General features: G+C 43.7%; 1 protein-coding gene across 1 annotated transcript in view; it reads left to right on the plus strand.

Moving 5' to 3' along the window:
• Nucleotides 1-4,421: 4,421 nt before the first annotated feature.
• Nucleotides 4,422-15,120, plus strand: part of CRB1 (crumbs cell polarity complex component 1) — a 121,257-nt gene continuing 110,558 nt past the window's right edge. The window contains exons 1-2 of the mRNA XM_045536513.1: nt 4,422-4,443; nt 11,025-11,156. Of these exons, the coding sequence (XP_045392469.1) occupies nt 4,422-4,443; nt 11,025-11,156 (154 nt within the window). The remainder of the gene's footprint in view (nt 4,444-11,024; nt 11,157-15,120) is intronic.

Raw genomic sequence — 15,120 nt, forward strand, 5'->3', positions numbered from 1 at the left:
TCTATACGCTGTATGTGCAAAAATTTCACATTCACATTTGTTATCTCCTACATTAATATTAAAGTTTTTGTTGCTTTTAATTCAATGTTTATATCTATTAAAGAACCAAACACACTCAAGATTAGAAACTGTTATGTTAGATGATTTACTTTATTAAATGCAGAAGAGACTGCCCTTCAGACTCGCTAAATGTAAGGAACTTTTAAAATTAACTGTAATATTTGCTACAATTGCTGTACTTGTTTGTAGTAGCTACTCACATGTTCAAATATTGTTAAAGCAACACAAAGAAAGAATGACCTTTTTTGGAAAGTGCATTTTACACTTTCCAAGTAATGGTTTTTAGATCAGATACATCGTTGGACTTGTGCAGATTATGGTCTGACATCGGTGGGTCCCACAAGCACCAGAGAATGGCAGTGTTAGTATCGCCGAGGTCTGCTGGAAACTGAAACAGCAACTTTGTCACTTCTCCATTTGAAGTGACGGTTATACTTCTAATTGTCATTTTAGCTCACTCCTAAATGCCTGTGACAGCACTGTCTGGTCACCAGCTAGCAGGACCCCGGTTAGGACTAGTTGTTGGTACGAGAACGTCAAATTTTCCTCTCTAGAATCTGTCCAGTTCGTATCATCAAGATCTTAGTGCCTCTTTATGATGACAGCCTTCACACCCCTAAACTATCACACAATTCTCTCGTGCTGGGATACGAAGTCGTTTCTTCTGGAAATGAAGCCACAGCTGGCCCTAACTCTGTGGGTTAAACGTTAATCCATGCAATAGTCAACATGCATATTTTACAACTGTCCTGAGTTCATATTCCCCGGCTTCCGTCTCCCGCTTCCTCGCCTCCCGCGACGGCTCTTCCCGCACGCTCCGCCCCGGGCCGCGCTGCGGTTCCTTCCCATGTGGGGCTCAGCGGGGTCCGTCCCCCCGCGCCGGGCTGAAGGACACGCGGTGGGGACGAAGGGGGGGTGGGGGGGGACGCGGGTGCCGGGGACGGAGGCGTTGGGGACCGCAGGGCGCAGGGGCGGGGCTCCGGGAGGGGCGGGGCTCCGGGAGGGGCGGGGCTCCGGGAGGGGCGGGGCTCCGGGAGGGGCGGGGCTCCGGGAGGGGCGGGGCTCCGGGAGGGGCGGGGCTCCGGGAGGGGCGGGGCTCCGGGAGGGGCGGGGCTCCGGGAGGGGCGGGGCTCCGGGAGGGGCGGGGCTCCGGGAGGGGCGGGGCGCGCTGCTCTGCGTGTCACGTGATCTTGGCTTGTGTTCTCGGCATTGTGAACGTTATAATATGGAGACTCTGGATTCTCTCAGATTTCTCATTTTTTCTTTTAACAATTTGGTTGACTCAGACTGAACACTCTTGAGTTTGGGTGACGGTTTAAATCTGTTTGGTTTTATTAATCCTATTTGAGTTACTTGGAATCTGCCCAATGCAGAGAGACTCAAGGTGCATTTGGAGATTTACGCAGAATTTGTACACAACCTGCGGGCCTCTGTTCTCCCTCCGGTCTGGCCTCTTCTCCTCCCTCCTCGCCCAGGGGACGGACCATCCCCTCTGTGTCCTCGCCGGTTCCCGCCCAGGACGGTGGAGGCCTTTGTACACACCAGACGTGTGGCTGCATCGCAAGGCAGTGAAAACTCAGTAGCTCCATTGCTTTCTTTAGTTAAGTGCGTCCACCCGGAATCCCTGTTTGTTTTCACTTTGCAGTGTGCATCGGTGCTTTTGTTTTTTATTTGTTGGTTGGTTTTTTGGTTTGGATTTCGTCCATAGTTTATAGCTGTTATCTTTTAGAATCCCACTTGCGCACGTTGTAAGCAGAAGTTGTAGATGCATTTTTAAAGTGTGTTTTATTCTCCTTTGAAAAATACTTTCTACATTAAAAAAATAAGTTTTTTACTGTTTGCTTTAAAATAATCAGTTGAGGACATTGTATATGAAAACTCAGATAAAATGTAAAGGTCTGTATGATGTTATCTTCTCCAGAGAGTAGAAACTAGGCTGGAAACACCAGCCATCTCGCATCATACTTGTCTGATTTTGATTAAGATGATTTAGAACTGAACTTCAGTTCCTAGACAGGGTGGTCTATATTTGGTTCTCACATCCTCTTTTATTTTTTTAAGCCCCCAAAGTTTCCTGTTCTCTGACAGACTCTGAAGGTCAGTGTTTGGTTTTCTAAAACGCAGAGTCTGTTGACAGCTACGCTCATCTTCTTAGTCCTTTTACCTCTATTCTAAAATCTGCAATCACTTCAAGAAAATCTGCAAGCGTCCCCTAAATGTGGAGATAATTTATCTGGGATTTTTTTTTCTCTTAAATCGTGGCCCTGTAATTCCTAAATGTCTCAATCCTGCACTGCTGCTTTCCAACAGACTGTAAAAATGTTTTTCAAATATTTATATTTGCTATCAATAAGTGGGTTGAGCCAAAATAATCCAATCCACCAATGATGGAAGGACTACTGGTCTTATGATTTTAAAAAAATGCATTTTTAAAATGTTGAATATACATGATGAATTGTCATGCGACGTGCGGTCGCCGTGAGGGCACGTGACATCCTCTAACCGTGCGGTCGCCGTGCGGGCACCTCAGGGAAACCTCCGCTCCGCCCGCGCCGGCTTGTCCGGCCGTCCCCTCCCGGCGGTCGCGGCGGTGTCCCGGCCGCATCTGCGGTTTGCGTTCGGGTTCCGAAACGTCTCCTGTCTTTGCACGAGGCGCTTTGCGCTCCTCCCACTTGGACTGTGTTTTTGTTCGTGTTTTCTTCAGATGTGACACGTGCGTGGGAGAGAAAAAACAGTAAAATAAAATAAACAACTAGCAGGGTCTTTTTTTTTTTTTTTTAAGGGAAAATCTTGCTCTGTCGCCCGGGCTAGAGTGAGTGCCGTGGCGTCAGCCTCGCTCACAGCAACCTCAGACTCCCGGGCTCACGCGATCCTCCTGCCTCAGCCTCCCGGGTAGCTGGGACTACAGGCATGCGCCACCGCGGCCCGCTAATTTTTTCTGTTTTTAGTAGTCTGGCTGATTTCTTTTTATTTATAGTAGAGACGGGGGTCTCGCTCAGGCTGGTCTCGAACCCCTGACCTCGAGCGATCCTCCCGCCCCGGCCTCCCGGAGTGCTGGGGTGACAGGCGTGAGCCGCCGCGCGCCCGGCACTAGCAAGACCTTTACTTTCATAGAAGAGTGAAATTGCATTCGCGAATATTTTGGAACTAAATGAAATGATGACAGAACATTAATGCCTGATGTTTACTGAGATGCCGGGCACTGTTCCCAGCGCCGTATGCGCCACTCCCCTGGGCCGCACGGGGGCAAACGGAGACTCGCGGAGCTCCCCGCAGGCGCACGCTGCAGCGAGCGTTTGCAGCGAGAATACGGGCGCTGGCACAGGGCTGCAGAGCCTGGACCCTTAACTGCTGTGCTTCACCTGCCTGAAAGCCACACCTGGAACAAGGTTAAATGAAATGACCTGTCAGGGTCAGGGTTACTCGCCCTCCTTCCCTAGCTCAGGGTTCTCTTTTCCATGAATCGCTTCCAGGTGGGCGGCGGGGGAGGTGGCTGAGAGGAGCCGCCAGGTGCCAGGTGAGCACGAGGGAGGAAGATTTCAGGCAAAGGAGGCGGGGGATGGGCACAGCCCGGGTGTGGCTGGGAGGAAGGTGCCAGAGACTTCATGGAAGGAAACTGGAGCAGAGCAGGTAGGACACAAAGATCGATGCCAGAGAAGCTCGCGCCGCAGCGAAGAGGTAGGTGGGGGTTTCTTTTCTCGTTCCCACGCACCTCCAGTACCCGCGGGAGCCCAGGTGCTACTGCAGCCACCGAACAGGAGCCTTCTTGGAAATAAAGCTCTGGGCTTTCAGCATCTTTGGGGTCCCCATGGGTCCCCCGCTTCCTCCATGACCGTGGCCCAGAGCAGGGACTGTGGACCCCAGGTCGCTTCCCCACCCACTCCAGGGAGCTCTGGCCCTTCAGCTTTCCCAGCACCTGTTCCCACAGGTTATTAGATAATTTCCAAAGGAAACATGCATAATAATGATTCAAATCCTTCATGTTCTTCTATTTTTATGTGATTTCACTGCATACAGGCATTAGGATAGATGTTACAACTCAGGTTTACATTCAGTCTTGGGAAAGAAAAACCATGTGGCAAAGTAACTGCCTGATAAGCTGTTGATTATGTCTTGTTCTCTTCATTTATGTAAACTTATCCACCTCTCTGTCTACAGAGAGCGTGCAAAAGGAAATGATATGTCAGGCTTCATGGTGAAGATCTAATTAAAGTAATGATTTTGAGATGAGGATATTATGCTGGATTTTCTGGGTGGGCCCAGTGGAATTACAGGAGTTGTTGTAAGAAAGGCAGGAGGGTCGCAGTGAGCGAGGACGCAATGGAAGCAGAGGTTGGGATGGGGAGTCTGTGAGCTAGCAGATGCGTGAACCTGGAAAAGCAGGTAAGTGGATTATGCCCTGGAGCCTCGGGGGAAATGCAGTGTGGCCAGCACAAGGCTTTAATTTTGACTTCCAGATCTGCTAGAGAAGAAATTTTGTGTTGTTTTAAGCTACTGTTTGTGGTCATTTGTGACAATAGCAATAGAAAACCAATACAGCTGGGGCTAATTGATAAGAGAGGACAGTGGAGACACAATGGCAATGCTCGACAGCACGCAGTCAGGTGGGCCTAACGATGGCGAAGGAGCGTGAGGGTTGAGGGGATGCTGCTAGAACACGGTGCCCTCAGGGGCAGGAGAGATGGGAGCCCGTAAAGACGCTACTCCATCTAAACAATGGAAAGCAGTCAAGGGTAGATGATCCGAAGGCTGAAGCTAGTCACTTCAATAAACAGTTAAAATTCCTGTTCTCATTTTTGGATCTGAGCCGCTTCTCACACCCCAAACTCACTGACTGAAGGAGAGGCCGGACTAACAGGAAGGGCTCCTGGAAAATGAGTACATGGTAACAGTTTACCTAATACTTCCACGGTAGGGCCTACGGCCATTTACTTGGGTAACCATATTCCGGGGAAAGGTGAATACCCAGACAATTTAAGGACTGGGTTGCTTATCTAAGGGACAAGCAGGCAGGGAGAAAAGTCAACATCCTGAACTATGTGATTAAACCTGATTATTAAGCAAAGACAGGACTGCGGAAGCTGGAACTATGCTGGTGCGTTGTGGCTCACGCGCTGCTTTGGGAATTCTGTGATCCCCGCGTGATAAAGCCTGTGTTGGCCTGGCCAGCTGTCCACGTGCCTCAGTGGACAGGCTGCCAGTGCCAGTCATCTGAGGGGGATGATCCCGCCACCAGCCAGTCCACCCGCTGAGCACAGCGGCCGCGTGAGCAAGCCAGCAGAGATCAGTGGAGGGGTGTGGACAGCAGCATCATAAGTTAAGTACCTCAGTTTTAAAAAATTTTTTGTTCTGGGGTAACTTTATTGTTGCTTCACTTTTTTTTCAGAATGTTACAGGGGTACAAACATTTTGGGTACACACATTGCTTTTGTGTGTCTATCACCCAATACTGTGCATTGAACTGTTAGGTGTGAATTTCCCAACCCCTCCACCCCCTCCCACCTGCTTGATTTTCATTGAGTTTTGCTTCCATACGTGCATAAAAGTGTTGATCGGTCAGTTGCAGTTTAATGGTGAGTACATGTGGTGTTTGTTTTTCCATCCGTGTGATACTTCACTTAGAAGGATGGTCTCCAGTTCCGTCCAGGTTGTTAAAAAAAGATACTAGTTTCCCATTTTTTATGGCTGAGTATACTCCATGGTGTACATACACCACATTAGATTAATCCACTCATGAGTTGATGGGCACTTGGGTTGATTCCACATCTTTGCCATTGTGAATTGTGCTGCTATAAACATATGAGTACAAGCGTCTTTTTTATAAAATAATTTTTTTTCCTTTGGGTAAATGCCCAATAGTGGGATTGCAGGATCAAGTAAATGGTAGTTTACTTTTAGTTCTTTGCGGTATCTCCACACTGCTCTCCGTAGAGGTTGTAGTTTGTAGTCCCACCAACTGTGTGTGAGTGTTCTTTTCTCTCTGCATCCACACCAGCGTCTGCTGTTGGGGACTTTTTGATAAAAGCCATTCTCAGTGGAGTTAGGTGATATCTCATTGTGGTTTTGAGTTCCATTTTCTTGAAGATTAGAGACATTGAGCATTTTTTTGTATGTTTAGTGGCCATTAGTCTGTCTTCTGTTCATGTCTTTTGCCTACTTTTTAATGGGGTTGTTTGAGTTTTTCTTGTTGTTTTGCTTGAGTTCTTTATAGATTTTGTTTATTAGCCCTTTATCAGATTCATAGTGTGCAAATATTTTCTCCCATTTTGTAGGTTGTCTGTTTGCTGTTTCAATTGTTTCCTTGGCTGTGCAGAAGCCTTTTAATTTGATCAGGTCCCATTTATTTATTGTTATTGTGAAGTAGCCCTGTACTCATCGTGTAGTTATGATCTGTATGGTTTTTATTTTCTTTTATTGCTTTATCACACTGGCTAGGAAAGAATAGGTGACCTAGGAGGAAGAACAACAGAAATTTTCCAATCTGAACAACATAGAGAAATAGACCGAAGAGAGGCTAAGGAACCTATGGTACTGTAACACTTCATTAGCTGTCCTGAGTAGAGCACCTTCTCAATCAAAACTAAAAGAAAGAAGGCTGTGTAAATTCAAACAGACTGTTCTCAATTGTAGGCCCAGTAGATACAGGTTTGGCTGAAATGTTGTTCAGGAAAGGTGATGCCGCCATAGCAGGCTTCCTGCACTCCTACGACCTAGTACCTGTATCTTTTTTTACAATGATCTTTATTTCATCTATCCTAAGAAGTACTTTTTTCACATTTTATATCTCTGATATTATCTGCAATTAATACCTTGTCATAGTTTAATTGGCAGAAGTTTTTGTTTCTTAGTGATATATAAAACAACAATGTATCTTATAATTGATGATATCTTAGATTTAAAGAAATTTGTAATTGATCTGGAGCAATCCTAAATGAATCCTTGTGCAGTTAAAAACTTACGTGTAGGCTGGGCATGGTGGCTCACGCCTGTAATCCTAGCCCTCTGGGAGGCTGAGGCGGGTGGATCGTTTGAGCTCAGGAGTTCGAGACCAGCCTGAGCAAGAGCGAGACCCCGTCTCTACTAAAAATAGAAAGAAATTATACGGACAGCTAAAAATATATATAGAAAAATTAGCTGGGCATGGTTGCACATGCCTATAGTCCCAGCTACTTGGGAGGCTGAGGCAGGAGGATCCCTTGAGCCCAGGAGTCTGAGGTTGCCGTGAGCTAGGCTGACGCCACGGCACTCACTCTAGCCAGGGCAACAGAGTGAGACTCTGTCTCAAAAAAAAAAAAAAAAAAAACTTATGTGTATATATATATATATATATATAGTTTTCAGTGTAAGCCGAAAGCTCATCAGGTTATATTGAATAACTTTTCCTTAAACATTTACCTCCAAATCATTCTTTTTTTTTATTATCAGGTAGTGCAAAATTTTTCATTTATAATTTTTTTCAGTTGCTATTTTTTAGCAAGGTCTGCTACAAATATCCTTACCTATTTTTTCTACTGTCAAAATGTTCTCCAAGAAACCTGAATGTTTCCAAAAAATATTTATTATGGTTATAAATGTTTTCATATGTCTGTAACTTCTTTTACAAGTTGCAACTGTACAACCAAAGTCGTTATTGTGATCATATTGACCAACTCTAATCCTGAGAGTTATGAACAGCAAGTTCAACACTAAGTTGGAAAACATGATGCAAGAAAAAAAAATCCCAACCAATGGTTCTATTTCCCACTTATTTAACCTTTCAAGGGCACTTAGCAGTTGGAGGAAGATGATAAGTACAGACAGATCTCACGATTAGAAGGTTCATTAGTAAGAAGGTACAGAATACTAATCACACGACTTTCACTTGCGCTGACAAGGTCTGACCTCGCCGGCATCCGTCAGTGACGGTGGAATTGCTCCCTGGTGGCAGCAGCTGCGGCCGAGGCAGGGAAAACATGCTCTTCACAGAGGAATTCATCCAAAGTGAGCAGAGCTGTATCACACACCATTGCTTGCAGCAGCTCTCCAGAGAATAGCTAGCATCTATCTGAGCCCGTTTGTTTGGTCTGTGAAATGTGAAATGCTCAGGGGAACTTTGCATGTGAAAGAAAGTTTAAACTTTGGAATCTTGGAGCAGCCACCGTCCCATGAATCTGCACCTTAAATGATCTAATTGGTCATGAATAAGTGCTTTTGTCAATATCAAATCCGTAAGCAGAGGCGTAGACGCTAATATTAACAATTTAGGAATTATAAATGTTGTAAACTCGTGTAAATATTTCCATTTTTAAATAATGTGACACCAAAAATATTACTATATTCGTATCAATCAAAATTGCATATTTCATGTCTGGAAGGGTATTTTCACATTTCACTTATAAATGTATGTTTAACGGCTCTTTTCCTAAATGTCACAATTGTCAGCAGAACATGCCCTCATCATCTAAAAGCATTTTATAAAGTTCCCAGAATTGGGCTTGGTGCTGTGAAGGAAAAAACTAAACACAATTTTTCCATCTACAAAGGACTGACTGCTAATTTGTTATAAAATTAGCAAGTTAAATAATTAGAAATTACACAAAACAAAACATAACTTGGTGGAAGCTCCCAGGCTCTGCAATCAGACAAACCTGACTTTGAATCCTTGCATTGCTGAACTGGTTACTAGGCCTCAGCTTACTTATGTGTAAAGCAGGAAGATACTGCCTACCGTACATACGGGGTTGGGACAAGTGTCAGGTAACCAAACTCCAAATGGTGCAGTAAATTCTTCAAATACTGCACAGAAAAACACCTACAGAGAAGATGACTGAGACAGGAGAAAGTCTAATGGAGTTGAGACTTGGCCTGGGCCTTAAAAATTCTGTTTATTATAATAATAAAATTATTATTTCACATTTTTTTTTGAGACAGAGTGTCACTCTGTGGCCTGGGCTAGAGTGCCGTGGCGTCAGCCTAGCTCACGGCAACCTCAAACTCCTGGGCTCAAGCGATCCTCCTGCCTCAGCCTCCCGAGTAGCTGGGACTACAGGCATGCGCCACCGTGCCTGGCTAATTTTTTTCTGTATATATTTTTAGCTGTCCATATAATTTCTTTCTATTTTTAGTAGAGACGAGGTCTTGCTCTCGCTCAGGCTGGTCTTGAACTCCTGAGCTCAAGCGATCTGCCCGCCTCGGCCTCCCAGAGTGCTAGGATTACAGGCGTGAGCCACCGTGCCCGGCCTCATTCATTTTTAAATAACTATATTTGCTTAATTTTCTGTATTCAAGCTCCATGTCAGTGATTCCTACAGCCATTCTTTGTATCACATGTTCTCCCAACCACTTATTTTCTGTGGTACTTTTGTCCTTTGAAAAACTGTAATTTTCCTTGTTTCTTTAATTGTGACACATAATTAAATACACCTTAGGCGAAAGTTTTCTAGACCAGCAGGTTCTACACCTGGAGCCACGCATTTCCTTTCCAGTCTCTCCGTTGGCCTGACAGGTTGTCAATTCCTTAGCCTGGAGGTCCCTGGTGGAGGCCTTTTTAGGATGAATGGAGATCAAGTTGACCCAGCATGCAGACTTCCCAGAGTGGGATTGTTCCAAAGGGCTCGAAAGGACACACAAGAATAAAGATGACAAGAGAAGCCACAAAGTTTATTGAAGAAAGAATGTTCTAGAAATCAATGGGGAGACTCTGGCCCTAATGCTGCCAGTAGCTCAGCAGATGACTTTGGGCACACAGAACAATTGCTCTGTGTCTGAATCCTCCAATCAACAAAATTAGAACAGAAGGGGATGGAATAGGAGGTTAATAATGCTCCTGCGATCTGAAATTATTTACTCTAATTGTTAAATCACCCAAGTTAAATTATTTGCATAGTAGGGGAAAAAATCTTCAAAAGTAATAATTGTCATGAATTCTGTAAAAAATTTTAAGTGGATAAACCCCACTTCAGCAAGTAAAATCCCTTGGTCAGAGAGTTGGTCTCAGTAGATCAGAGAATAACATTAGTAAAAAATATTAAACTAAGTATCAAAATATTATACCCCACTTAGATATATGGGCAGGAAAATAAGACTTCAAAATCTGTGTCATATAGTTAAAATATGACAGAGCTTTATACAAAATCAGTTATATATATTGCATTTTAAGTGTTATAAGTGACCAGTTTTAACAGTGGAAAAAGGCTATGCATTAGCACTAACACCCGTCAGAGAATAAGCATTCTGATTTTAACTAACACATGTTTTCGAGAAGAATACAATTTTAAGAACTTTAACAATTTAATCTGAGGGAATATACTGTAGTATTTAAAATAAATATATTGTAAAAATAAGCAAGCATGTTTGTATTTATTAATTATGGTAAAACAAAACTTCAAGAAATCCTAGAAGATAGAATATTATGATCAGGGTATAAAATGGGCTATGAGTTGATGGACAAAAAACTACCCCTAACTAATGTCCAGAACTCTGTCCATTTTATGCGATAGCTTAATTTTGCTTCCATCTTGGCCTCATTTACCAGCAACAGAAATCTGAGTTGTGCGAGTAGGGTTTATGAACAGAGAAATTTGCCTGTCTGTGAACTGTGCTCCTAAGAGGAAGGTAAATACACAGGAATGCAGGGTGTTCCTGCAGGGTTGCCAGAGCGTCACAATTGTGTGCCAGGACAGGTGTCAGAAATTAACTCCCCTGTGATCAGCAGTTGAAGACGCCCACCTGGTGCGAGCGCTTTTAGGAGGCACTAACGGAAGGAAACCAGTCGGAAAGGCTGGAGGGGGAGAGAGTCCAGTCCAGCCTGAGAAACTCTGTCCCAGGTTTGAAGGATCGCCCCCTCCTCCTTGTGTGAGTAAGAGGGGAAGCAGCACAACCTCTTTGGGGAGCCGGGTCCTGTGTTTCCCGTGGAGGAGCTGTGCCTGGGCTGGGGCAGAGGCGGCCCCCGGGGGTCCTGAGGCTCCGGCTCCTTTTTGAGACAGGCGGGTCAGAGCCAGGCTGGGACCACCTGCCAGGCACCAGAGGATGTTCTCTACGTACGACCATGGCGCTTAGGAAAATCAACTACCTTCTCGTCTCCTGCCTCAGTTGCTCCGTGCTCATCTCGATAAAAAGTAAGTCCTTCCCGTTTATTGCACTTCTGGGACTTTTTCTTGGCTTATTTCTCGCTTATTATATTATTATATTTCTTGCAAACAGTTCATCCTGTTGCATGTTCTCCAGAATACTAAATGCTAAAAAAAATTGTTTTTATTTATTTATTTGGCGTGAGCAGGTGTCCTGCGTTAAAGAAATCAGTGATACCAGTCATTGTGAACAGTCAGTCTTATGATTCTGTGATTTCCAACAGGTATTTAGGTCTAGAAAATGTTTTTTCCCTTCACCTTTCTAGTGGTGAGCGGGAGAGCAAAACAGTCACGTAGAAAAGCAGATATTCTGTTGTGGTTACACTTTTACAAAATAGATTTGGTATTTTGAATTGACATCCTTTATCTACACGTTATGTTGCCTTTGAGTCCCGCACACTGTGTGCTCGAGCACCCTTTGGCGCCGTTTGCTCTCGTTGTCAGTGGACGGTCTCCGTGTTTTCCAAAGAATAATGGTTCCAGGTGTTTCTTTCACTAGAGAAATGGGCTGTTCCACGTGCTTCTGTTTTGTAAATGCAGACGTTATTTTCCATAAACTTCCCCAGATGGGAACAAGAGCCCGTTTCTGGGGTAATCTCGGCAGCTCTGCGGCAGGGTGGACAGTCAGAGGAGCCCACGTGGCCCCGCTGTGTGTTCACGGAGCCGCGATGGCACACGCTTGGAACGAAGGCAGGGAGTGCGTGTGCTCGGTTGCAGGGGCCGTGTGAGTTGTGTCTGTTGAGTCTGAGTGTCAATGAGGCGAAGCACAGAGCAGCTGCGGTTGAACGAGACAACGCAGTGCGCAGTGTCCTGTGACCTGGGTCACCTGTGGCTGCCCCAGCGAGCGGGTTGCTCACACGGGTCACAGCTGAGCGTGTCTCGGAGATTGGGGGCAGCTGCACGTAGACGCCGTGACTCGGCGGGGAAGGCAAGTCAAGCTTCAAACAAACACAGCGAAGTCCCTGATTGCAGTACACGTGTGCACACGCATGCAGGGTGTTTCTGAGAGTGGTAGTTGTTAGAGAGTTGTTATTTAAATAGTGATTCACCCTCTCTGACACTTCAAGGGTGCCCCATTCCGTGGACGGAAGGGACGGAAGTGCTCTGTTGAGAGGTGCCTGGGAGGTAAGACGTGTACAGTGAAAAGTGACGTGAGTTCATGGTTCATTCTGTAGCAGAGATTTGTCATTTCCATGCAGTATGTTTGCGGCAGTTTGCTTTAAAAGAAATGGCTATGTAACCTCCAAAGCATACATCTCTTTTTGTTAAGGATATCGTAACTATGAACTGGTAATTATATATACATCACTGGTGTTCTCTGTCTTTGAGGGGGTGATTTTACTGATAGACTCTATCAATTTATTGACATTTATTTATGTATTTATTTAAGTACTTTATAATTATTTGATTTCTTCTCCAGCATAGTATTTTTATTAATTTAAAAAAGTAACTTTGAAGCTTCATGTTGTTTGATTTTTAAGCAGGCAGACTTTTTTTCTGTGTCAATGCATTTGCTGGTGTGACAATATTGTCTTTTTAGCAAAAACACATGGTGTAGACTTGTTTACCTGATCTTAAAACTTTCAGCAATCTTGCATCAGCCTTCGTTTCCCCTCTGAACACTTAGTACTCTTGATACAAATCCCATGTTCCAGCCAAATGAATAAAATAGTATCTAATAGTAAAAATGGCTGCTGTTGTATTAAGCATTTGATACATGCTATATTCAATTTAATTCTTGCAACAATCCTATGAGACAGATACTATTTTATAATCACCCACCTTTTACAAAAGAGGAAACCAAGACCATCACTGTACCAGCATATCTCGAACTTCAGTGTGCATCGGAGAGCTGGCATGCTTGTTCAAGACGCAGCCTCTCAAGTCTAGCCTCGATAGTTAGCGTATCTGGAGAGGATCTTAGGCGCTTGCAGTTTAACAGGCTCTCTGTCTAAAATACAGGTGATCAGAAGCCCTGAACTGCACAATGAATCTCCACTGAGAACCCACTATATAATCGGTGTTAGGAATCCCTGGAATAGTTGAATATAAATATTTTCCTCTTTTGAGAGGGATTTTTTAAGAGAAGAGGTAAACAATATAAGCTTTAAGAGTGTTACTCCCACTTACATAATAAATATAACCACCATGTCAGGTAGAATTGATCATTAAGTCCATTTTACAGCTGAGGAAACTGAGGCACGTGGGTTCATTGCTTGCCCAGGGCACACTGCTGGTGAGCGTGGAGCTGTGCCCTGACCCCCGTGGTCTGTGCCCTGGGCTCACACGGACTCGCTCCCGTGCGGTGAGGAGGCCTGAGGAGCTCCACGCCGAACATGATAAGCACACAAAGAAATTGCAGTTTCTGACATCGTACCAGTTGAGTGAATCAGTGCTTCCTTTTGCACCTCGAAATATATTTCCTTAGATTTGAGAGAGAAGAGTCACCTCTAGCTCCATACGCCTTTTGTTCTTAACATTCTGCCTTGCTCTGCTACCAGGGGAACGCCGTTCCTGTTGTCTGTCCGGTGTCCGACATCCTTTGTGTTCTGCAGGTGAGGTCGTGTGACGTGAGGAATATTAGAGCAGAGTTCAGGAGGTGCCGTCCACTTTCTGTTCCTGAGTAGGTGGACAGTCCCCTCACCTGGAATTGCAATGAATTTGTCCTGATTGTTTCATATTCGTTCCACAGTTTTGCAAAACTGGTTCTAATGTGTGGGATCAACTGAATTTTAATAATTTAAGAACTATTATTTTTTTGCTTTTGATGTACTAAGCGGGAATTTTATTGGAACGAGACACTCCTCTGGTCTGTCATTCAGAAACTGTTTTAAATAATGAGAGCACTTCATAATAAACTCTGTTTGGGATTTTGATCCATGAGTCTGTTGTGAGAGGTTTGAAAGAAACTGCCGTATTCAAGCTACCATGAACTAGAAAAGTTATTTATAGCTATATTTCCCTAGTCTTTTATATATTGGGGGGTAAATTGAATATTTTCAATGTCAATGCCATATCTAGATTAATTTAAAATTATTTGTGTTAATCCATACTTAAAGCATGGTCCATAGCATGTAAATACAATGTGGTTTGATAAAACTATTATTAGAGTTATTTAAACAACTTTAAATAGTTTGGGGTAGCATCTAATCTTCTAGAACCATCAGCAATAATTAAGTAACTGAATTTGAATAAAGTTATTTTAAAGTATATTTCCTTTTTAATCTCTCTAAAAGTATAAAGAACAAATTGAATCTGAAAGAATAAAATATGGTCTGATTTATTCAATCTTAATGTCATTATTAAGAAATAATTGAGTTTGCCTGGTAGGTCAGAGTAGGTTGATGTTATTCGTTAGGGAGTAATCACCTGCTCTTCTTTAAAATTCTGCACGTGTAGAGACACTTAAAACTTTGGTATTTACTGTGCAAGTTAATATCCTTGCAACAGCATGTTGTTGAGTGCCTATATAACTATTAGTGTGAGAAAAAGCTATCTTTGCTTCTTTGTAAATAAAATAATTACCAGCTTACAGTACAATGGTCTCTACCTCATGAAGGTTACCCAAGGTTCCTCACATCCTATAGCAGAATTAATTTTAGCTTCTTTTTCAGATTCTTCTCTTAGGCAAATAAAATTTTTCTGGAGAATTGCATACTTTTTTTCATCTTTGGTGATTTTCAAAAATTACCCTTCATGGTCTTACGATATCAAATCTGAAATTCAAGTGGACAATGAAAGTTAGAGTTTTTAGTTATATTTTCAGTTTTATTGCTTATTTGTCAGGAAATCTCAGGAGCTCAGTTTTCTCCTCTAGCAAATGAAAACTCGAGGATCATTCTTTCCCTATCACAGTCCTCTGTCTACACCAGGTGAAGCCTCACGGTCTATACTTACGCTGTGCTTTGCATTTTTCTTCTCTGGTGTGTGCCACAATTCAAAAACATTATTT

The sequence above is a fragment of the Lemur catta genome, chromosome 23 (genome assembly GCF_020740605.2).
Source record: "Lemur catta isolate mLemCat1 chromosome 23, mLemCat1.pri, whole genome shotgun sequence".
Lineage (NCBI taxonomy): Eukaryota > Metazoa > Chordata > Mammalia > Primates > Lemuridae > Lemur > Lemur catta.